The following is a 22,894-nucleotide window of genomic DNA, read 5'->3' as shown; positions in this document are numbered from 1 at the left end:
ATCGGATCAATTACCCTATGTAAAAACTATCTCAGTTCGAAAATTTGAGACAATAAGCCTGAAAGAGACGTGCGAAAGTGGGATGGGACACCTACTAGATCAAAATGCAGTCTGTGAACCAAAAGCTGAAATGAACACTGTTAGATGAGGTTATGTTGCAAACATAATTAATCCGCATTTCCTGTTGACATCTCTTCCATAGGGTTACCAACACCCCACACTGAGCTATTCATAAACAACAAAAGAATTGAAAGTTTAGATATGACTACAAGTTATGTTATTCATTAGTTATTGGTTTGTTATTCACCTCTACCCGGGAATAGTCCCAAAGATATTGAATAGATTTGAACTTGGATTTGAACCATATTTTGAATTCAAAAAATCCATATTCAAAAGTGTCCAAAGTAGCCCCGCATTTCAACGGTAGCCGTCATTCTAGCTTCCCATCCCAAAAATTGTTTATTGTTAATCTTCATTATGTTATTTTTTTTCTCATCGATAGGCCTTCTTGACTCCATAACCAGCACAGAAGATGCCAAAGGATGTCCAGGAGTATGTGTGCATACCCTTGCGACATTGATATGTTACGAGGTTTTGGAGGACATTCCTTGTCCGTCCCCGAGCATGAGGTGTTGCGTCGAAAGCCAAGCTGCTGCGGCCAACATTTCGACCACAACCACCAGCCGGCCAAGGCCTACAACTACACCGAAGCCAACCACCACAACTCCGAAGCCCACTACCGAGGGTAAAATTAAGGAAAAGGAAAAGGATAAGGACAGTAAAAACAATTGTAGGTGATTACACTTCATAGATTGCGGTAACGATTATTGGTTTAACGGGATTTGCTTAAATTTCAGCCACATGTCCAGGAGTTTGCGTGGCTGACAGAATCGCGGAATACTGCGAAGCTTACCTGATGACACCAGGTCTTTGCAAAAGCGGTACCAAATGTTGCGTATCGAGGGATATCTACCCGGATAAGCCTCCAGCCGATCTGTATGTGCCTACGGCGCACTTCGATAGCAACAAAAATAAGACTACCACTCCGAAGCCATATCCCAAGACAACGGAGAAAACAACAACCGAGGAGCCTATAAAGTCCAAGACTAATCCACCGCCGAAGACAGTGAAAACAACGCCTGCACCGAAGCTTAAGATACAACCACCGCCCTCAAACCCGCAAGGAAACGGACAAAAACCTTGCGAAGGGGAATGCGTCAATGGACTGTTTGCGCTGTTTTGTGACGACGTAGATAGTGAAGCATTCTGTCCCAACGAAGGATCATGCTGCGTTACTGGAACGGCTGACGATACTAAGCATGAAATTGTAACCACGACGAGGAGACCAAGTACGCCGGTAAGATTTCTAATAACTCGCATTTTCAAGAACATGGACTTCATTATCCATAAAACACATGAAATAGAATAGGCTACTCTGCAAATGAGCAAGCATTTTTTCCGGATTTTCCTAAGGAGATCTTTCAGGAATTTCTACAGTAATTCCTTCAGCAATTCCTCTAGGAATTTCGCCTTAAATCGTCTCCATAGATTTCTCCACACATTGCTATAGGGATTGTTCCAGAAATCTCCAAAGGAATTCTTCCAAGATTTTCTTAAGGGATTGATCTAGAAATTCCTCCAGGAATTCCTCCTGCAACTCCTCCAGCTTCTCCTACAGGAATTACTCCAACAATTCCTCCAGGGATTCATTCAAGTATTTCTCTAGGAATTCCTCCAGGAATTTCTCTACGGATTTCTCAAGGAATTCATTGTTCCAGGGATTTCCCCAGGAATCTCTCTTGGAATTTCTCCAGGAATTCCTCTAGGAATTCCTCCAGGATTTCAGGAATTTCTCTAGAAATTTCAGTAACTCATCCAAGAACTTCTTCAGTGATTCATCAAAATATGCCTTAAGGGATTTATATAGGGCTTCGTCAAAGATTCATACAAGAGTTTCTCCAAAGGTTCTTGCAGGAACTTCTCTTGAACTCCTACACGAATTCCTCCAGTCATTCCAAGAATTTCCTCAGATATCGCTCCATAAATCAATCCTGGATTTTCTCTGGGAGGTTGGTCCAGAAATTCCTCCAAAGATTTCTCCAGGGATTGCTCAAGGAATTTCTCCAGGAGTTTCTCTAGGAATTCCTCCAGGATTTCTGGAATTTCTCTAGGAATTTCTCCAGGAATATCTCCAGAAATTCCTCCAGGAAAAACTTCAGGAATGCCTTCAGGAATCCCTCTAGGATTTTTTCCGGGATATTTTCCAGAAATTCCTCCAGGAATTTCGCCAGATATTTCTCCATAGACTTCTCGACACATTGTTACAGGGATTTTTCTGGAAATCTCCAAAGAAATTCTTCCGAAGTTTTCTAACGGAATTCCTCTAGAATTCAGGAACATCTCCATAAATTCCTCTACGAAAATCTTCAGGAATTTCTCCAGGAATCCCACTAGAAATTTCTCCAGGAGAATTCTTCTAGGAATTTATCCAGGAGTTCCTCCAGGAATTTCTGCGGGAATCCATCCAGGAATTCCTCCAAAAAATCATTAAGAAATTCTTCCAGGAATTTCTTCAGAAATTTCTCTAAACATATCTTCAGGGATTCAGCCAGGAATTCCTTTAGGGATTCATCAAAAAAAATTCGCCAGGGATTCCTCCAAGAATTATTCTGCGGATTCCTTCACAAATCTCTACAGGGATCCCTCCAAGGATATCTTCAGGAATTTCTCTTGAGAAATGCTGAATTCTTCCAGGAATTTTTCTCGAAATTCCTTCAGGAATTCTCCAGGGATTCATTTCTTCAGGTATTTTTCTTATGAAATCCTCCAGAGATTTCGCAAAAAGAAAATCTTCATGAACACATTTTCTAGATAAAACTACTGAGATTTCTCTAGGGTTTCTATCAGAGATTTATCAGATAATTACTCCAAGAGATCTTGGAGGATTTTTTTTAATAGTTATTATAGAAATATCTCAAGAGATTGCTTCAGAAAATTCCTCCGAAGATTTTTCTAGATGTTCTTCTAGGAATCCTTCCGGGATTCCTCAAAATATGCCTGTGGGAAGCTGCTCTAGGAATGTTTTCAGAGATACTCTAGAAATACCTCCAGGAATTCATACAGGAGTTTCTCTAGATGTATCCAGCAGTTCTTCTAGGTCCCTTTATGAGTTGATGTAATGATCAATTCCAGAAGTCATCCAGAAATTACACCTGAAATTTTTATAGTTCTATATTTTTTTAGGAAATTCGCATGGTTATCCATGTAACTCTTCCAGGGAGGGATCCTTCCAAAAATTTCCGCAGGAAATTCTTTATGTTTTTTTCTAGAAATATCTCGAAGATTTTTAACAGGGTTCCTCCAAAAATTCTTCCAGTGTTTCTACAGTTAACTCCAAGACAAATCTTTAGAGATTCCTTCAGCTAATCCTTCAAGGGTGCATCTAATAATTCCTCGTAGAATTGAAATCATAGACCAAGTGACGAAAAAAAGTGATTAAGGAAAAACGGAAATACCTAGATCTATTGTTTAGTATTAATACGCCAGCTAGGTATCTTCGTAGTGAGTTGTGTTTTCATTAACTAATGGCCCGGTTTTCAATTGCTTATACTTACTGATAGTTATGAATCTGTGTTCTCTTTTGTCTTCCACTATAAAATAACACTATGTGGTTTAATGTTTGGTATTTTAATCATTTCAATAACTGTTTTAGCCTCCGCTACGCAGATGTCCTGGATTCTGTATGCTGAACATAATGGCTGCGTTCTGTGAACGACCATCGGAGATCATTCCACACACCTCCAACTGTAAACGAGGCTCCATTTGCTGTGACAACACCAAGGCCCCAGTAACGAGACCAGCCCCGAAACGACCACCACCGCCTCCAACAACTACCACAACCCAAGCTCCAACCACGACGGCCGCACCTGACCCACGCGAAGAATGTCCTGGATCGTGCATTGTGGGTCTGTTGAGCTTCACGTGTTTCCGAAATGCCGAAATGACTGACCTGTTCAAATGTAAAAAGTCCGGTACGCAATGCTGCGCTCCAAAGTCCAAAATCCAGGAAGTACAAATGGCAGCTGGCAAAATAAAACCGAATGACACCACGAACTATACACCACCACCACCTCCACAGAACGTAGCTCAACCATATCCACCTCCACCACAACCTCTACCACCTGCACAACAGCCTCAACCTCAACCAGGCTATGGACCTCCAGTGATGAACAGCTACCCAGGCCCCGTAAGCAACAACATCTACGAAGTTCCCCAGACTCAACCTCCAGTTCATCACCTGTCTCAACCTATTTACGAACCATTGCCAACAACAACCACATCCCGACCGCAGGTGTACTCCAAATATGTCTGCGGAGTTAAGGGAACCAGTCGAGGAGCTCGATCGTTCCTTAGCCGGATCGAAATGGAACACTCTGCCTCCAGCAGTAGAAGGTCAGGCCGACACATTGAGCTGGAAAGCATCTACCGGTCAAAGAGCACCGAACGGTTGGTTCTTGGCCACAGCATCGTGCCCATTCCTATTATCTACAGTGATCACAACGATACAGTGCCGGAAGATTTGATTTATCATCCTAGTATTTCTAGGACAAACTCAACCACTAGCAAGTACTGGAACAGCCATCGCAAGGGTCGTGTCGTCGGCGGTGAGGACGGCGACAACGGCGAGTGGTGCTGGCAGGTCGCGCTGATCAACTCGCTGAATCAGTATCTCTGCGGGGCGGCGCTAATCGGAACGCAGTGGGTCCTCACGGCGGCGCACTGTGTCACCAAGTAAGAGTTTATTAATAACGAATATTACAAAAATTAAATAATGTTATATTTTAGCATCGTTCGGTCTGGTGACGCGATCTACGTTCGAGTGGGTGATTACGACTTGACTCGAAAATTCGGTAGTCCTGGAGCGCAGACGCTAAGAGTTGCCACCACCTATATTCACCACAATCACAACAGTCAAACGTTGGATAATGATATTGCGCTGCTGAAGCTGCACGGACAAGCGGAGCTTAGGGATGGCGTGTGTCTGGTGAGTAAATAACTATTCAAAATGACCTATCTTTTCGGGACTCAAATTGTAATCAATTCCCAAGAAACATTTTAATGGCCAATAAGTCCTGAAGAGGTTCTGAGAACCGTCATAAAACCAAATTCCTCTTATTTTAGTTTTATGATGGTTCTAAGAACTTCTTCTAGTCTATTTGACTAAAAAATGTTACTTGGGAAGTGATTGCAAATAATAAGCTAATGATGATGATGATCAGATTATCATATTAACACTTCCATCGTTTTGCTTTTGTTCTTCGTGACCGATGAGACACATTTGATCGAATATTCTTCCATAGCTCTATGTCGTAGGCTAAGAAACAGGCTTGCCAAATATCCTCGCTTGTTCACGCTCCACCTGGTCCACCCATCATGCTCTCTACGCCTTCTTGTGCCAAGCAGAAAACTAGCAAACACCAACTTTGCTGGATTGTTGTACGGCATTATCACAGCATGTCCTGCCCACCGTATCAGTCCTGCTTAAGCAACTTTCCAAATGGTCGCCTTTATTGTGAATGGGGCAGATTACCCCTTCCTTCCACTCCTCCGGTAGCTTTTCGGTTTCCCAGAGCCTGACTATCAGCCGGTGCAGACAGGCAACCAACTTTTCTGAGCCCATATTGATGAGTTCTGCTGCGATACAATCCTTACCAGTTGCTTTGTTGGTTTTGAGCTGGTGAATGGCATCCTTGCCTTCCCTCAGCGTGGGAGTTGGTTCATTTCCGTCCTCCGCTGCACTGGCATCGTCGTTTCCTCCGTTGCCGTGGTCTCCCGTGCCTTTAGTGCTGATCGAAGTGCTGCTTCGACCTTTCGATCTCCTCACGTCCGTCCATCAAGAGGCCACCGTCCTTATCCCTGCACATTTCGGCTCGCGGCACGAAGTTATTGCGGGATGCGTTGAACTTCTGATAGAACTTCCGTGTTTCTTGGGAACCGCACAGCAGTTTCATTTTTTCGCACTCCGCTTCTTCCATGCGGCGCTAATTCTCCCGAAAGAGGCGAGTCTGCTGTTTCCGCTTCTATTTGTAACGTTCCAAGTTCTGTCGGATCCCTTGCTGCAGCATTTCTGCCCGCGCTGCGTTTTGCTCCTCCAAAACCGTTCTGCACTCTTCGTCGAACCATTCATTCCGTCGATTCCGTTCCACGTACCCGATGGTGCTCTCGGCTGCGTCGTTGATGGCTGCTTTCACTGTACTCCAGCAGTCCTCTAGAGAGGCCTCATCAAACTCACCCTCGTCTAGCAACGTGACCTCGACTTTCTTATTCTGAGGCGACATCCGGTTGTTTTAGTCGCTCTAGTTTGTACCGTGGCGGTCGCCGATACCGTACATTGTTGATGACGGAATGTTTTGGGCGCAGTTTGGCCATCACCAGTTAGTGGTTGGAGTCGATGTTGGCGCCACGATAGGACGTCGATAATGTCGGAGAAGTGCCGTCCGTCAATCAGAACGTGGTCGATTTGAGATTCCATCTGCTGTGGTGATCTTCAGGTGTAACGGTAAGGGAGACTGTGTTGGGGAAAAAAAGTGTTACGGTTGTGCTTTTTGTTCGTCATTTGGTGGGCACTGAACTTTGCTATTGTCAATCTGAATTCCTCTCGACCGTTTGGGGATGGGGCTTGTGCAGTAGTCGTTCGAGCAACGCGTAGAATGCGTCCATATCGTCATCAGTGCTTCCTGAGTGTGAGTTGAAGAACCAGCCCTTGATCCACATTCTGTCACATTCTGTTGTCGATCCGTCACCAACAGGATTACAGCCTTTGCATAATGCTCATCACGATGAAAGCTGCTACCATCTTACGTTTATTTCCGTAGCTCTAGTAGGTGGTATGATTACCTCTAAATGTTCGAACCACGGATGATATCCGACACCTCTTGCAGCGCTACGATGCCGAACCCGCGGTCCTTCCATAGATTAGTGAGGATGTTCCACGTACCCGACTTTCCAATCCAATTCCTATTTCGTCGCTGAGGTTGTTGCCGTTTGTCTCGTTTCATATTATTCTGTTGCTGATTTTCCGTTGCAACTCTTTTTAACAGCTGGCTCGTAGGTTGGTGTCTGACAACTCCATACTTTCCGGAGGATCATAATTCACAGCTGAGCTTATTCCTGTATGCAAAAGCGGAAGAGGATTTTTTTTAATTGAGGTACGGGTACTGCCTAATGTTTAATGCCTTTAAATAATAAAAATGTATACGATGATAATAGAGAGAAAGTGGATAAAAGTATACAAAGTGGGATGGAAGGGATGGGCCAGGGATAGAACCCAGGCCCTTCTGCATATAAATCAAAATCGATCGACATTAAAACACCAAGTCAATTGAATATTTCCTAGAAATCATACCCTTGAAATAGTTTAAAACATAGTAAACTATTTTCTTAACTATTACAGGTTTGCCTTCCAGCTCGAGGGGTCAACCATGCCGCCGGGAAGCGATGCACGGTCACCGGTTACGGTTACATGGGAGAAGCCGGACCAATCCCGCTGCGGGTCCGGGAGGCGGAAATTCCCATCGTGAGCGATGCCGAGTGCATCCGGAAGGTCAATGCAGTCACGGAGAAGATCTTCATTCTGCCTGCGTCGAGTTTCTGCGCCGGCGGTGAGGAAGGCAACGACGCCTGTCAGGGTGACGGTGGTGGTCCCCTGGTGTGCCAAGATGACGGATTTTACGAACTGGCTGGACTTGTGTCGTGGGGATTCGGATGCGGACGGGTGGATGTGCCGGGTGTTTACGTGAAGGTGTCGTCCTTCATCGGATGGATCAACCAAATCATTAGCGTCAACAACCTATGATCTACAAAATAGAAACGAACACACCACATCTCCTGAACTACTGTGTAAATTAAACTAAAACAATAGTTTAAATAGATCCTAGGTATTTAATTTATTTAAGATAATTTATTGATTCGTATAAGGAAAAACACTACATTTTAGTACACTCCTAGATTTCAACACTACTTCATCCTAGAAAGGGTTTACTTATTTATCTCACTAAACCAGGTATCTCATATCTGCCTACATCGACTACACTGACACTTTCAAATTTGGTTCAAATTTGCAAAGATTTCTTTACCTAAGAGTATCATAATTTTATCGTCGCCTGTCGTGGAATGATTGGATGTCAGTCTAAATTTAATTGCTGCGTTAAGTAGCCACGACTGTAAATTGAATATTCAATTTGAGGTTCATCTAGTTCAATAAATGTTTGTAAGATCATATTTTTTTTTACTTTTGCGATAACATCAACAGAATGTGATTGAAAATGTCCCTTAATCTTATGCCACGTCGCTCAAAGCATTATTCATCCTTTGCCACCACTAGTGCTATGGGCATCATGCCAACTAGCACCCATATAGCGTGCTTTGAGACAGTGCGGTATTCGCTGACCACCCTAAGGCACTAGCGCACTCGACCGCGCAGCGACGCCGTGTCGTAGTGTGTAGACCGTTACTGTCACGAGCAGCTTACGATTACCGTCGATATTAATTCGGGGTGGCGGGCGCGGTGATTCGTCCAGAAATTCTTGAGGTAATAAAAAAATCATTAGATAATCTTGAAGAAATTCTTGGGTACATCCCTGGAAAAGATAACCCTCGAGCAGTCGCGTCTTTGACTACCTCCAGCGACGCCGCGCTCACGCTGTGTATCACAAGCGTGCATTTTTCATGGTGCGTGTACTCAGTACACGACGCGACCGCTCCCGGGATAATTGAAGGATTTCTAAATTTCTAAAAGGAGAGTTGAATGAATTTTTGAAGAAAACCTGAGAGGAATTTCTGAAGAAATCACCTGAGGAATTACTGGATCAATCCCTGGAAGACTTCCTGGATAAATTCTTGAAGAAATACGTGGATGAATCACTTTAGGAATTTCAAGAGCATGCCTAGAGGAAACCCTGTAGAATCCCTGTAGGAATTTACGTAGGAATTCCCGTAGGAATCCCTGTAGGAATATCAGAAAGCATATCTGGAGGAATTCCTGGATGGTTCAAGAGGATTCTTTAGAGAAATTTCTGGAGAAATTCCTGGACAAATTCTGGGAGGAATCCCTGCAATAATTTCTGGTGGAAAAACTGGAAAAATTCCTGGCGGAATCCCTGAATAAAAATCAAAAGGTATCTAGAGAAAATCCTGGAAGAATTTATGAAGGATTCCCTGGAGAAATTGCTGGATCAATTGCGGACAGAATTTATGAAGGAATTCCTAAATCAATTCGTGATGAAATCTCTGGAGGAATCCCTGAATAAATTCCTGGGGGAATTCCACGAGGAGATCATGGATTGGATGAAATGCTGGAGGAATTTTGGGCTTGAATTCCTGGACGAATCCCATAAATAAACTCCTGGAAGCCCTCCAGGGGAATTCCTTAAGGAGCCCGTCAAGCAATTCCTGGAGAAACATCTGGAGGAATCGCTGAAAGAATTCCTGGAGCAATCTCTGCAAGAATCCAAAGACAATTCCCTGGAAGAATGCTCAAATTAATTCCTTGAAAAATTCCTAGGAGAATCCCTAGTGGAATGCTTCGAAGAATCCCTGAAGCAATTTCTGGTGAAATCTTTGGAGGAAATCCTTGAGAAGTTCCTGGATAAATTCCTGTAATAATTCCTAGGGGAATTCCTGATGGAATTCTTGGAGGAATCCCTAGAGGATATCCTAGAGGAATGCCTGTAGGAATACCTGAATGAATCTCCAGAGGAACTGTAGGAAAAATCTGTAGAGGAATCCCTGGAGGAATTTCTGGCGGAATTTGTAGAGAAATATCAAGATGGAGGAATTTTGAGAGAAATCCCTACAGAAATTCCCAGAAGAATTCCTGGTAGAATATCTGAAGAAATTTTTGGAGGAATCTCTTAAGGAACTCGTAGAGGAATAATATCAGTAACAATTTCTGGAGATGAAATTCTTGCAAAAATCCTGAAGGAATCCTTAGAAGTGATCCTGGAGGAATTCCTGTAGCATTTCTTGAAGAAATCCCTGCAGGAATTCCTGAAGAACCCACAGGAGGAATCTCGGATGCAAGTTCAAGAATAATTGCTGAAGCAATCCTTAAACAGTTCCTGGAGGAAGTACTGGATTGATTCCTGGAGGAGTTCCTTGAAGAATACAAGGAGGAATTCCTAAAGGATTCCTAGGAAGAGCTCCTGGGAGAATCTTTGAAGGAACTTTTAAAATAATTTGTTCCTGAAAGAATCACAGAAGGAATTCTCGAGTTGAGTTCTGGAGAAATTCTTGGAGGAATCCTTGGGGAGAAGTAAGAATTCCTAGAGGAATCCCAGAAATAATTCCTGAAGAAATCGTGGAGGAACTCATTGAGGAATTCCTGTAGCAGTTCCTGAAGGAATCTCTGCACGAGTTGCTGAACAAACTACAGGAGGAATCCCGGAAGCTATTCCAAGAGGCATTCCCAAACGAATCTCAAAACAGCCTCTTAAGGAAGTATGTAACGCTTAGTCACTTTTTTGAATTGGACATACAGTATGCGGCAGGAAAAAATGCGAAAGTGTTTTTCAACTTCAAACCTCGTTTTCGTCCATTTGACGTTAACCAATCTATGTTTCAACGTTCCATGATCTATAATAGGCTAGTTTTCTGAAAAGTTTATTAAAAAATTTCCCATTTTGGTCACTAACCTTTACAGGACGGCGGTTGAAGCTGAAGACAATCAGAATTTTTAAACCGCAGAAAAGTACACAGGTCGCTAAATTTCGTATCTGATAAAACAAAACTTTTAATTTTCTCTACAATATCATCAAATATATGTACTTATTTCATCTAGCATGTGAAACTACATGGCTCTGGATCAGTATGGTCTGGTTGTTCATCGAATTTAAGCTAATTTTGTTACTGTTATAGTCATTTTGTTTAATGACCATTGGGCGCGCAGTTTATTGATACCCGCTTATTAGGCTTACATTATCACATGTTAAACATCAAATATGTTCATTTTTATTTTTCAGTGCTAGAATATAGACATTGACTGATACACTGTCATGAAAAAATAGTCATATATATCCCATATTTAGCGTGTAATAGTGCCTTGAACTTTTCGCATTTTTTCCTGCCGCACCCTGTAGTTTTTCAAGATTTTAGGTGTAAATTAAAAGTAATTATTTTCATTGAATATTTAAAAAAAAGGTTAACATCGTTTAATTTGAAATGCACGGCTAAATTAGGATAAAAGCTCTTCTTTGTACTAAAATATTTAAGTCACTTTATTATACAACTTTCTATAAAAGCTCATTAAATTAGGATGAAAGCTCTTCTTTGTACTAAAACATTTAAGTCACTTTATTATACAACTTTCTATAAAAGCTCATTGAAATAGGATAAAAGCTTTTAAAGTTATTTGTACTAAAAAGTTAAGGTGAAACATAGATGGCCCAAAGGAGTCGAAAATATGAACTGTGGTTGACTCGTCTAAATTTTTAGTTTTGTATTAGTAAATGTCAAATTACATGATCAGTAAAATTTTACGTTCGATCAAGTTTCGTAGAATAGATTCAGCCATTACCAAATCTGATCGGCAAGTGAGCAGACAGTTAGTTTCGGTGATAGTGCTTTCAATTTTTTCAATCTAAGGTGCGTCCATCTTGGATAAGTTTAATTTGTTAAAAAAGGAACAGTTTTTAAATTTAGTGATCGCTGCATGATACGTAAAGTGAAAACGGTTTCGTTAATTCATAACTTTTATTGTTTTTTTGCGTTAGTTATTAAAAATAGTTCCGGATTTATTTTATCACTGGGAACGGAAACTCTGCTCATCTGTGCAGTTCTAAATCTGTACAAAAGGTAATTTTATAAAGTGAATTCATTTAATGTACAAAATTCTAATTGGTTTCGTCGTTGGGCATCAGCGTCCAACGGACGCTTTTTTGTACGGGCCTCAAGCCCGCAGCTACACACTCCGCCATTTTGAACATCCACACGACCACGTGGGACATTTCCGAGGACGCTCGCTCATCCAGGCCCGCCACAGAGCTGGCAGTCAAACGGGTGGAGAGGATTGTCTGGCCTGCCCGCATTCTGAGAGGAGTGATCGGGTAGCGTACTTGGACCTGCCGAAACCCTTCCCCGCACCTTTATTCCGGCCATCAGTGATTCGAGCTTCTTTTCCGAGCCGTCCCTCGAAGGAACGGGATCCCGCCGGCCCCGGCGGCAAACCCTTGCTCCGCCGCTGCGCTCGCCAAGAACATCGCACTCCGTCCGTGCACCCCTCGTCAGCTGACAGCATAAGTTAAACCCTGCGCAGGTATGTCCTCATAATCATGGCCATGAACACACTACACAACACACACTCACACACTCTCACACTGGATGCTTAAAACGAAAAAATGAATTAATACATAAAAATGAATTCAAACTCAACATATTATGCTTCGTTCATTTCATGAGTACTGAGCCCTGTGGTAATGTAGTCCGCCCGGGTATCGTCACACTCTACGTTTCACTTTACGTTCTCTTCGGACACGTTTTCGTTCCTTCGCTTTGATGCGTTCACCTCAGTTAATCGTTTCGCTATACTTTGTGGCCATCGCTTTACGTTTCAAACCACCTAGCAACCGTTCACTGACCCTAGACAAGATTGCGCTCATGCTTATACATAGTTTAGTCGGGCAAATTCGAATAAAACGACCAGTGGTCTCTCGGAATCGAGAGTGGCGCTTAAGCCACTGAGTTTGCGTCAAGCTTAAATAGAAATCGACGAACGGTTACAAGTACTGCATTAATTCCTGGAGGAGTTACTGAAAGAATTCCAAGAGGAACTCCTGGCGGGATTCTAAAAAGAGTACCTCGGGGAATCCTTGGAGGAATTTGTAAAATAATCCCTGGAGTTGTTCCTGAAAGAATCACAGAAGAAAATCCCGAATGAATCTCTGGAGGAATTCTTGGAGGAATCCCAGGATGAATTCCTGAAGAAATCGCAGATGGAGCTCTTGGAGAAATCCTGAAGGAATCTTTAAAAGAGTTCGTGGAGGAACTCTTTGAGGAATCGCTGCAGCAGTTTCTGAAAGAATCCCTGGAGGAATGCCTGAAGAAACCCCAGAAGGAACCCGGAAGCAATACACAAGGGAATTCCTGAGAGAATCCCTAAACATTTTCAAGGCGAAGTATACTGGATTAATTCCAGGAGATGTTCCTGAAAGAATCACAGAATAAATTCTCGGGTGATTCCCTGGAGGAATTCTTGAAGGTAAACGTGGAGGAATTCCTGACGAAATCCCACGAGAAATCCCGGAAGCAATCCATGAGGAATTCCTTACGAAATCGCAGGAAAGCTTTCTTAACAAATTCTTGGAAGAGTACGCATAAAGCACTTTAACTGCATCTTATGCGATCTAACTTTACCGCATTAAAGTACCCAAGTCACATTTTAAGTTTTGTTCGGCTCTACAATAGATCTTCATGACCAATTTTATAAAACTTGCAATAAAACTGAATCATACATCAAAACCTCTTGATAACCTCTTTAAGAGCATCTTCCGGCTAAGTGGACCACTCTCGGAGAGGTTTTACAAACCGCATTAAGAGTAGCAATAAACCCGTTTTAAAACCTAGTTGAAAAATTCTCGATTGTTGTTGTTTTTTTTTTCAACAAAAACTATGACAGCAAGATGCAGAGAAGCTTCTTCGATGGCACGTCAAGTTCAGGAGAATACATCATTCGTAAGTAGAAAGCGATTATTTCAAAGCAATATTTCAGTAGTTATTGTGCTGGTAGGCTGATGCGCATTCGAAATTACCGTGGATATTGGGGTTGCAGAATCATAAAATTAATGCGCTTCGAAAATAGTGAATATTATCATCCTGGAATGAAATAAATCAATTTGTGAATTTAGTAAAACTATGTCGGATCACAAGAAAACTAAGCAGAGAAAGTTTATTTATGTGAGCATTTTATGGAAATGGTGACAAACTAGCAATTAGCAATGAAATAATTTGAGCAAAATAAACTAATTTCCATTCACGTTAGCTAATTCTTCAATATGGCGACAACCATAATCAGCGAAAATAAAACGAAAGCAAGTTTACTTTTATGATGACCGCAATAAACCTAGAAATGTCGTAGTTCTGCTTTTCCACCAACAGATGTCGTTACTAATCGAACGGATCGCCATCTGTTGAGAGTTTTAACAGTTTTATTGTGGTAATAATGATTACCAGAAGGTTTACAAATTGGAAAGTTTTGTTAACTCTCAAAATCTGTCTTTATGGATATCTTCAAGTGTACTATAAAACATTTTATCAATGGTTTTCATAAAAGCAGTAATAAAATTGTGAGTTTTAATTATTGCTGTAATAAAACCCTAATAAAAATCAAAGAAAACCAATCAGCAATGAAATTGTTACTTGGGCTGACATAATAAGAAAAGTACCAAGCGAAGTCGTATAATCATCGCTGTGCGCAATTATACGAATTCAATTGACACTTTGCGAGTCCGCTCGAACTCTTTTGCGAATAAGTAAAGTTCGTCGCAATAAAACACCAGAATATCGTCTACTACTATGTAGTTATACATTATAAAAGTTAATTTACACGCTTATATGATTTTACCAGATACTTCGTCAAGTTCAAAAAATAACATCGAATGCGATGAAAATTGTCATTCAGCCGTATATATATATATATATATGCGATAGTGGGTTAAAATAGTAATTTATACGATGTACGTACAGCGTACATGCGATTTCTGGTTTTTTCTCGATGTCTCCATCTTTAGAGGAGCAAAACCTCGCGATTGACGCCGATGATATCAATATCGTCCGAAAAGCCAAGGAGCATGTATCATTCCTTTGCACGCCAGATCTCTTAATTGCCCATACGAATGCAATGTTGAACAGTATATTTGAAAGGGCAAAGAACAATGTACACTAAAACCTCCATTTAGGTAATGAGTCGGGACTGCCTAAATAGAATTTTTACCTAAATGGATTCATTACCTAAATGGATTCAGTTTATTACCTAAATGGATTACAAGGTTGCAAAGAAGTTCAACAAGGGAGAGTTACTAGGAGATTTAAAGGAGATCATGCGGAGTTTCAGATGGCTTTCAATGAGTTTCAGGAGGGGGTGGGTTTCAGGAGGGGAGGGGCTTCAGGGGCGTTTTCGGGGGTTTTGGAGGGTCCTAGATCAGAATTGTCATTCAAATAACTAGCTGGGTACGAAACACGAAAAATCTTGCGAAAAACCCTGCATTTATGGGGCAACATTGCACCCCCTACCCACCCCCTAACACCACTCACTACTTCTTTCCCATAAACCAGTCTTATACCTAATCATAAGTACTCCAATTGATTTGAACACAATCAAATTCCATTTAGGTAACGTTACCTAAATGGAGGGACCTAAATAGATTTTACCTAAATGGATCCTACCTAAATGGAGGTTTGAGTGTAGACACTTTGTCTGTGACCCAAACACTAGATTTTGAACCATTCAGGGAAGCACGTATCAGCCTAATTAGTTAAACCAGAAAACCATGTGGTGGCAGTATCTATAAGGCTCATTTTTTTCATTGGATTGTTCGGTGCTTGAAGCAACGATCTTCAATATTTTAACTCTAGTACGAAGGTGGGGTCAATATGACCCAGATAGGCACGCCGAACGTGCACTATGCCATCGTGGTGCGAAAATTCTAATATCTTAGGAGGGTTAATTGTATTGTTTCAATAACCATTTAGCTGAAAATATTCGCATTTAATTTATTTGCATATGTATAGTAATTGAATGCGTATTTCTCATAATCGGCGTTCTCTAGGCCCACATTAATTAAATTTAGCACAACTACCAAACTCTCAAGTGATTGCTCCTTTTTTAAAGCTCTCAATGAACAGAGCTAATGTAATTCCGAAGATAAGGATCGGTTGGAAAAATATTTACGCTAAATTAATTTATAACATTTCTGTACGATGCCGCAACAATTCAAAAATAACTTTTTCAGATTGAAGTGCTGTCACAAGTTTTCCTCCTAAACCCTTCAAAATTGGTCGACACTTTTTGTGCACACAAGAGAAGACCGGTGGTGAGCTATCACTTCCGAAAAATAAGATAAATGTAAAATAAGCAGTGACCCGTTGAACAATCATAAATGGCTCCCACTGGAAGGGGTTCAAAATTCCCAACAAACAAGACTCATCGAAAAAAAAAACGCGAAGGTAATGCGAAGTAAAACAAGAAAATTTTTAAACATTTTATCTTTGCTCTTCCGCCCTTCCCCCAAACATCACGGGCGGAGGAACTTACGCGATGCCCTTTTGATTGTGGTCGATGGAAATTCATGCGCAACGCTCCAAAAGTTTGTTCCTCGAAACGCCTCCTTCTTTTTCATCGGGCTATTTTTCTTATCTTCGCACAAAGCACGAGGGAAATGTTTGCTGAAGGCATACTTTTTCGGAGTATAGTATGTACTTCATCTAGTAATTCCTAAAGGTATGCCACCACGGAGAGGAAAAAAAATCGCGAAATGAAATCGACGTTCTTCTTCCATTATGTCACATAAACCTTACATGGGCAGCAGAAATTAAAAACCCAACCTAATAAAAACCAAACGCCAAATCGAATTCTGTCCAGCCAACTTTTTAGTCACCGTTTTCCTCTCGGCAAAAATTTAACCAGCATTTTCGTTTGATTTTCTGATCATTCGTTCTCCGCTCCGCCAATATGGTTTTTGCGCTATATGAGTTTTGATGTTTCGCCCAAAATAATTCGCTTCTGCGCTCTCCGAGGTGCAGAGCGATCATTTGTCCCCGAAATGGGCAAAAAAGGTGGTTTTCGCCATATCAAAGTATGTTCCCGTATCACGGCAAACGATCGACCGGGCAATCGCAAAAGATGCGTAAATCAGAGGGAAAAAATTAACAAGTAAATAATTTATTTTGTGTTTTATCATTTTAATCACGTGTACGTCGCAATGTAGAGTCATTTGTTTTTGTGAGCCAGTAGAACGAGCGACCGTTGGTGAATCTCCGGTTCTCAGGGAGTTCAGTTCCATCGGTGCTTGCAGTGCGATCAAACCATGTCCCAGCAATGTCCAAAGTAGTCCGGACGAGTTTTTTCCACCCTGGAAAGAATCATTTGTGGAACTGAAATATTGAACAGCAAAAAATTATCACTCGGGTTAACGCATTTCAATTTCAAATGAGCCCGACAGTCGTGAGGTGGACAGTTTAAATTCTTTTGAGAAACAAACATCAAGCAATAAATCACAGTTTAGGAAGAAATATCGAAGATAAACGCTCCTCTGTACACTATGTAAGAACACTCAAACTTTTATTCTGAATCTTTGAATCATTACCGAAGTAACGACACAGATCAAGCCGTAATTTATGTTCTTTGTTACGCCAAGTGAAAAAAGTGAAAGCTATTATTCAGTACAAATATCGCGCATAAGAAAATGTAACGATGATGCTAACTATGACAGAACCCGATTGAAGACGTTTATAGGGCATAGTAACTGCAAGATATCGTCGGTTTCCTGCAATAGGGGCACAACTCAAAAAATGTGAATTTTCAGAAGAAGCGTTTAAAAATTGGCAATCTTGAAGCAGCTCCTGAAAATTCACTTATTTCTCTCATCATTTGACAAAAGTAAACGAATTTTGATATTTGTATCATGGAAAGGGACTGAAGGACTATCTGTTCCATGAATTTTCGATTACTATTTTTCAACGACTATTGAAAAAGTTGACTGATTTTGAGTTGTGCCTTTATTGCGGAAAATTGGTGAACATGCCAAAATCTCGCGTTTCTCAACGAATTTCGGAACGGGTCTTTGTGAGATGAAAGTTTACATAGTTTTTCATCATTTGCCATCAAAATTTCAAAAATGACAAATTTTAAGTTGTACCCCTATTGCAGGAAACCGACGATATATGGGAGGTATAGGAATATGACCATGTACTTGGGCTCACTGGTGACCGCCGACAACGACACCAGCAGAGAAATTCAGAGGCGCATTGTGGCAGGAAATCGTGCCTACTTTGGACTCCGCAGAACTCTACGATCGAAGAAAGTTCGCCGTAACACGAAGTTAACTATCTACAAAACACTGATTAGACCGGTAGTCCTCTATGGGCACGAAACATGGACCCTACGTGCAGAGGAACGGAAGGTGTTGCGTACCATCTACGGTGGAGTGCAGATGGAAGACAATATTTGGAGAAGGCAAATGAACCACGAGCTGCATTAGCTGCTGAGAGAACCAACCATCGTCCACACCGCGGAAATCGGTAGGCTACGGTGGACGGGTCACGTCATCAGGATGTCAGATAGCAGCTACACGACTAAAATGGTGCTCGAGAGTCATCCGACCGGTACAAGAAGACGTGGAGCGCAGCGAGCTAGGTGGGTCGACCAAGTGAAGGACGATCTGCGGACCCTACGCAGAGTGCGGAATTGGAGACAATCAGCCATGGACCGAGTGGAATGGAGACGGCTACTATGTACAGCAGAGGCCACCCGGCCTTAGCCTGACCGGTAAGGTAAAATCTAGGCAATCTAGGAGGCCTTAAGAAGGAGCAATAGAATATCTCAGAGAGGATTTTACACGGGTTTTGAGGGGGTTTCAAGGAGATTTCAGGGAGTTTACGGAGGTTTTCCGGATTCAAAGTGACTCACGAGTCCAGGGAAGTACCAGGGGATCTCAGAGGTGTTTCAGAGTCTATGGGCATTCCAGTGGGTTCTAAAATGTTTCAAGAGCGATTCGGTGGGCCTCAATGGCGTTTTAGGGGGTTTTCAGAAGGATTAAGGAGCATTTTAGGGATTTCAGGGGTGTTTTATGGAGTTTCGGATACAGCCCTAGAGCTCTCTGAAACACACAAAAACGTCCCTTCAATCTCTTGAACCAAAAGGGTTTTAAACCCTCTAAATCAAAAATCAAACCGCACTAAAGCATTCTGAAATCCCCAGGATAAATAAATTCTTTCTATCTTTTCTAGATTTTTTATTTTCCATTGATTTTCAGAAGAAGGAAAGAATTCTTGATATTTTGGATACCAAAAATATACTTTTCAATGAAAACTCATTCATATGTCCTGAGCATCTCTGGGCGGCTACTCGCTTTAGCCTTGACCTGGGTCAGATTCCCATCGACTAGCTTGATTGTTTTGATGAGGCTTCGTCGCCACGAGTCCCAGGGTCTGCAGGCATGCCTCTGCTATGATGATCTGTCGGATTCCAATCCAGCTCTTGCTTGCAGATTTCGTCTCCGTCCTTTCGTAGTGTGTGGCCGACCCACCTCTATTTGACATATTCCACGCACTTCTACACCGCAGTTTTTGAACTTCATTGAACGATATTTCCGGGTTCTTGCTGTCGATTTTGATTATTTTTGCACCAAAATGAAGATAATTTCTTGTATTCTACAAATAGTACCTGAAACTTTGAAAGCTGCTTCTAGAAAGTAGCAAATTTCTTGTAGTTCGGTTAAAATTCGTCATTTTTTGCGGTGATGTCTCGTATTTCTTGATTTCTATCGAAGAACAAAGGTACAATTCCCAATTAGAAAGCACAATATAATCTTCTATTCAAATTTGATCGTTTGATATGCTGGTTAGCATGTATTTAACAACATAACAATTTTTGGAAGCAAAAGTTTGATTCTCGCGCAAAATGTAACGCGTGGAATGTGTCATTTATGTTCTCGATTTTCTGTAGCAATCGGTTTTTGATAGCAACGTCGATAGTGCTCAGTATTCGTGATCCAGTTGTGAAGCCACCAGGCCTGACGAAAACCCCAAAGATCAGTTGATGAAAACCTGAAGCGTCTATGTGGCCTGTGCTGATACCCTGATATGCTCCACATTTCATTGGTGTACAACAGCACCACGATTGAATTAAAAACTCGTATTTTGGTGCGTTGACTGATCTGAATAGATCCCCATATATTTCGTAAACTCTCAAAAGCAGCCCTAGCCTACTTGACCCGTCAAACTTGGTCCCACCATCTGACGCGATCTGGCATATTGAAAGTTTTAGCCTAGGTTTTAGCCCTTTTCACTGCTTATGGATAGTACGCAGATCGCAAGAAATTTCTCGGGCTATCTCAATGCATGTAAAATGCAGTCAAGGAATCGCTCAAGAAAAGAGCATACTTACCTTACCGATAAGGCTAAGGCCAGGGTGGCCTCTGCTGTACATAGTAGCCGTCTCCATTCCACTCGGTCCATTGCTGATTGTCTCCAATTCCGCACTCTGCGTAGGGTCCGCAGATCGTCCTTCACTTGGTCGACCCACCTAGCTCGCTGCGCTCCACGTCTTCTTGTACCGGTCGGATGACTCTCAAGAACCATTTTAGTCGGGTTGCTATCCGACATCCTGATGACGTGATCCGCCCACCGTAGCCTCCCGGTTTTCGCGGTATGGATGATGGTTGGTTCTCTGAGCAGCCGATGCAGCTCGTGGTTCATTCGCCTTCTCCAAGTCCCGTCTTCCATCTGCACTCCGCCGTAGATGGTACGCAACACCTTCCGTTCGAAAACTCCAAGGGCGCATTGGTCCACTGCACGTAGGGTCCATGTTTCGTGCTCATAGAGGACGACCGGTCTAATCAGCGATTTGTAGATGGTTAACTTCGTGTTACGACGAACTTTATTCGATCGTAGAGTTCTGCGGAGTCCAAAGTAAGCACGGATTCCTGCCACAATGCACCTCTGAATTTCTCTGCTGGTGTCGTTGTCGGCGGTCACCAGTGAGCCCAAGTACACGAATTCTTCAACCGCCTCGATTTCATCACCGTCGATATAAATTCGGGGTGGCGGGCGCGCTGATTCCTCCCTGGAGCCCTTTGCCATCATGTACTTTGTCTTCGACACATTAATGACTAATCCGATTCGCCTGACTTCACTCTTTAGTCGGATGTACGTTTCCGCCATCGTCTCAAATTTGCGAGCTACAATATCAATATCATCAGCGAAACCAAGCAGCTGAACGGACTTCGTGAAAATCGTTCCATTCGTGTTTATCCCCGCTCTCCTAATTACACCCTCTAAAGCAATGTTGAACAGCAAGCACGAAAGACCATCACCTTGCCGTAACCCTCTGCGAGATTCGAAAGGACTCGAGAGTGTCCCTGATACTCGAACAACGCACATCACTCGATCCATCGTCGCCTTGATCAACCGTATCAGTTTATCCGGGAATCCGTATTCGTGTATAATCTGCCATAGCTGTTCTCGATCGATTGTGTCATATGCCGATTTGAAATCGATGAACAAGTGATGTGTGGGCACGTTGTGTTCGGGGCATTTCTGCAACACCTGGCGGATGGCGAACATCTGGTCCGTTGTAGCGCGTTCACCCATAAATCCAGCCTGATATTGCCCCACGAACTCTCTTGCAATCGGTGATAGACGGCGGCATAAAATTTGAGAGGTTCTTCCTCCTGGCGCTTCTTCATCCGGAAGACTGAGTTCTGCATGTTCCGCGCCTATTTGTAACGTGCCTCATTCGCTCTCGTACGGTGTTGCTGCATTCTCGCCCATGCTGCATTCTTCTCGTTTTTCAACTGTTCACATTCGCTGTCGTACCAGTCGTTTCTGTGATTCGCGAAGCCTAGTGCTGTAGCCGAGGTACTACCTATGGCGGATCGGATGTCCCTCCAGCCATCTTCAAGTGTAGCTGCGCCGAGCTGCTCTTCCGTTGGTAGGGCCACTGCTAACTGCTACGCGTAGTCTTGAGCCACTTCTACGTTACGCAGCTGCTCGATGTTGAGCCGCAGCGTTCGACTTCGATGCGTGGTGATATCTGTCGAAAGTTTTGAGCGCATGCATACAGAAAATGTCAGCGATATGGACGGTGGGACGTCCAGAAGGTGGTGTCTACTACCTATGAGGGCTTTGTGGCTTATTCCAGATAGACCATTCATGCTACATGTGGAAAATAAATTATCAGTTTTTTACTAAAACAGTAAAAAAAAACTCGAATAACATTTTAAGTGTAACTGTAATCTATTGAATATACGAAAACCTGACAGTTATTTAAACTAAAAATCAGACCAAGGAAAAAACAGGACTAAGGACATTGGAAGATTTATCTAGCCACAGATTTCTTTTAGTTATTCAATAGTAAAGAAATTTTACTGCACGTTGGATGTTGCTTGTTGCTTAATTTTCGGGGATAACTGGTTCCACTGTTGTGTCCCGTAGGCCAACAGGCTTTTTTCCGTCGTTGTGTGTGCTGGCAACCAGAAGGATCTTGCTCGATCCATCTGTCTGCGTTGGAGGTGTTCGAGAATGTACGGTGGAAGTGTTCCGTCCCAAGCTTGACGAAAGAAGCAGTATATCCGGTGCCTGTAGTTGTCGGGCAGGTCGTGCCCAAGTATTGCAGTAGTGTCGAACCGATTTATCTTGAAAACGAACCTAACAGACGATTTAAAACAACGATCACCTTCAGCTCGCAAGTGAGACTTGGATAGTAGATAATATAGCCGATAATAATATCGGCATTGGAGCGGACCTGGTGTGATGGTTAGAACACTTGACTATCACGCCGAGGACCTGGGATCGAATCCCACTCCCGACATACTCGCAAAAATGTGAGTTCTTCCTTCGGAAGGGAAGTAAAGCGTGGGTCCCGAGATGAACTAGCCTAGAGCAAAAAATCTCGTTAATACAGAATAATATTAGCATTATTATTGCTTGCACCAACTTAAGGACATATATGAGCGAATCCAAAGATGGCCGTCACAACGGCTGCCTTGCAAATACTGAAAGCACGGATCTCGCCATCTAACCAACAAACAGAGCTGGAAAAGCAATGAGTAGCCTTGCTCACTCGTGGTAAACATTGAGTAGCATTTTCGTTTTAGGGAGTTTTGTGCATGACGAGATCGGTGCT

At 42.4% G+C, this 22,894-nt stretch overlaps 1 protein-coding gene and 1 long non-coding RNA gene across 6 annotated transcripts in view; both read left to right on the top strand.

Moving 5' to 3' along the window:
* LOC109409024 (protein masquerade) overlaps positions 1-8,278 on the top strand; it is an 84,491-nt gene extending 76,213 nt beyond the window's left edge. For 3 of the 5 annotated variants that reach the window (XM_062856958.1, XM_029874217.2, XM_029874216.2), the window contains exons 3-7: positions 503-790; positions 858-1,357; positions 3,713-4,791; positions 4,846-5,044; positions 7,454-8,278. In XM_062856958.1, coding sequence (XP_062712942.1) covers positions 503-790; positions 858-1,357; positions 3,713-4,791; positions 4,846-5,044; positions 7,454-7,855 — 2,468 coding nt within the window. In that variant the 3' untranslated portion in view covers positions 7,856-8,278. Of the gene's footprint in view, positions 1-502; positions 795-857; positions 1,358-3,712; positions 4,792-4,845; positions 5,045-7,453 lie in introns of those variants that run through there. The other 2 variants (XM_062856959.1, XM_062856960.1) reach the window with 2 other exon arrangements.
* Positions 8,279-11,324: 3,046 nt separating this feature from the next.
* LOC115267302 (uncharacterized) lies at positions 11,325-12,428 on the top strand. Its single transcript, XR_009999535.1, has 2 exons — positions 11,325-11,640; positions 11,769-12,428. It is a non-coding gene; the product is annotated as an uncharacterized LOC115267302 (long non-coding RNA).
* Positions 12,429-22,894: the final 10,466 nt, after the last annotated feature.

The sequence above is a fragment of the Aedes albopictus genome, chromosome 3 (genome assembly GCF_035046485.1).
Source record: "Aedes albopictus strain Foshan chromosome 3, AalbF5, whole genome shotgun sequence".
Classification (NCBI taxonomy): domain Eukaryota; kingdom Metazoa; phylum Arthropoda; class Insecta; order Diptera; family Culicidae; genus Aedes; species Aedes albopictus.
Note: the sequence above shows the minus strand (reverse complement) of the source record. Positions and strands in the feature narration are given on the sequence as shown.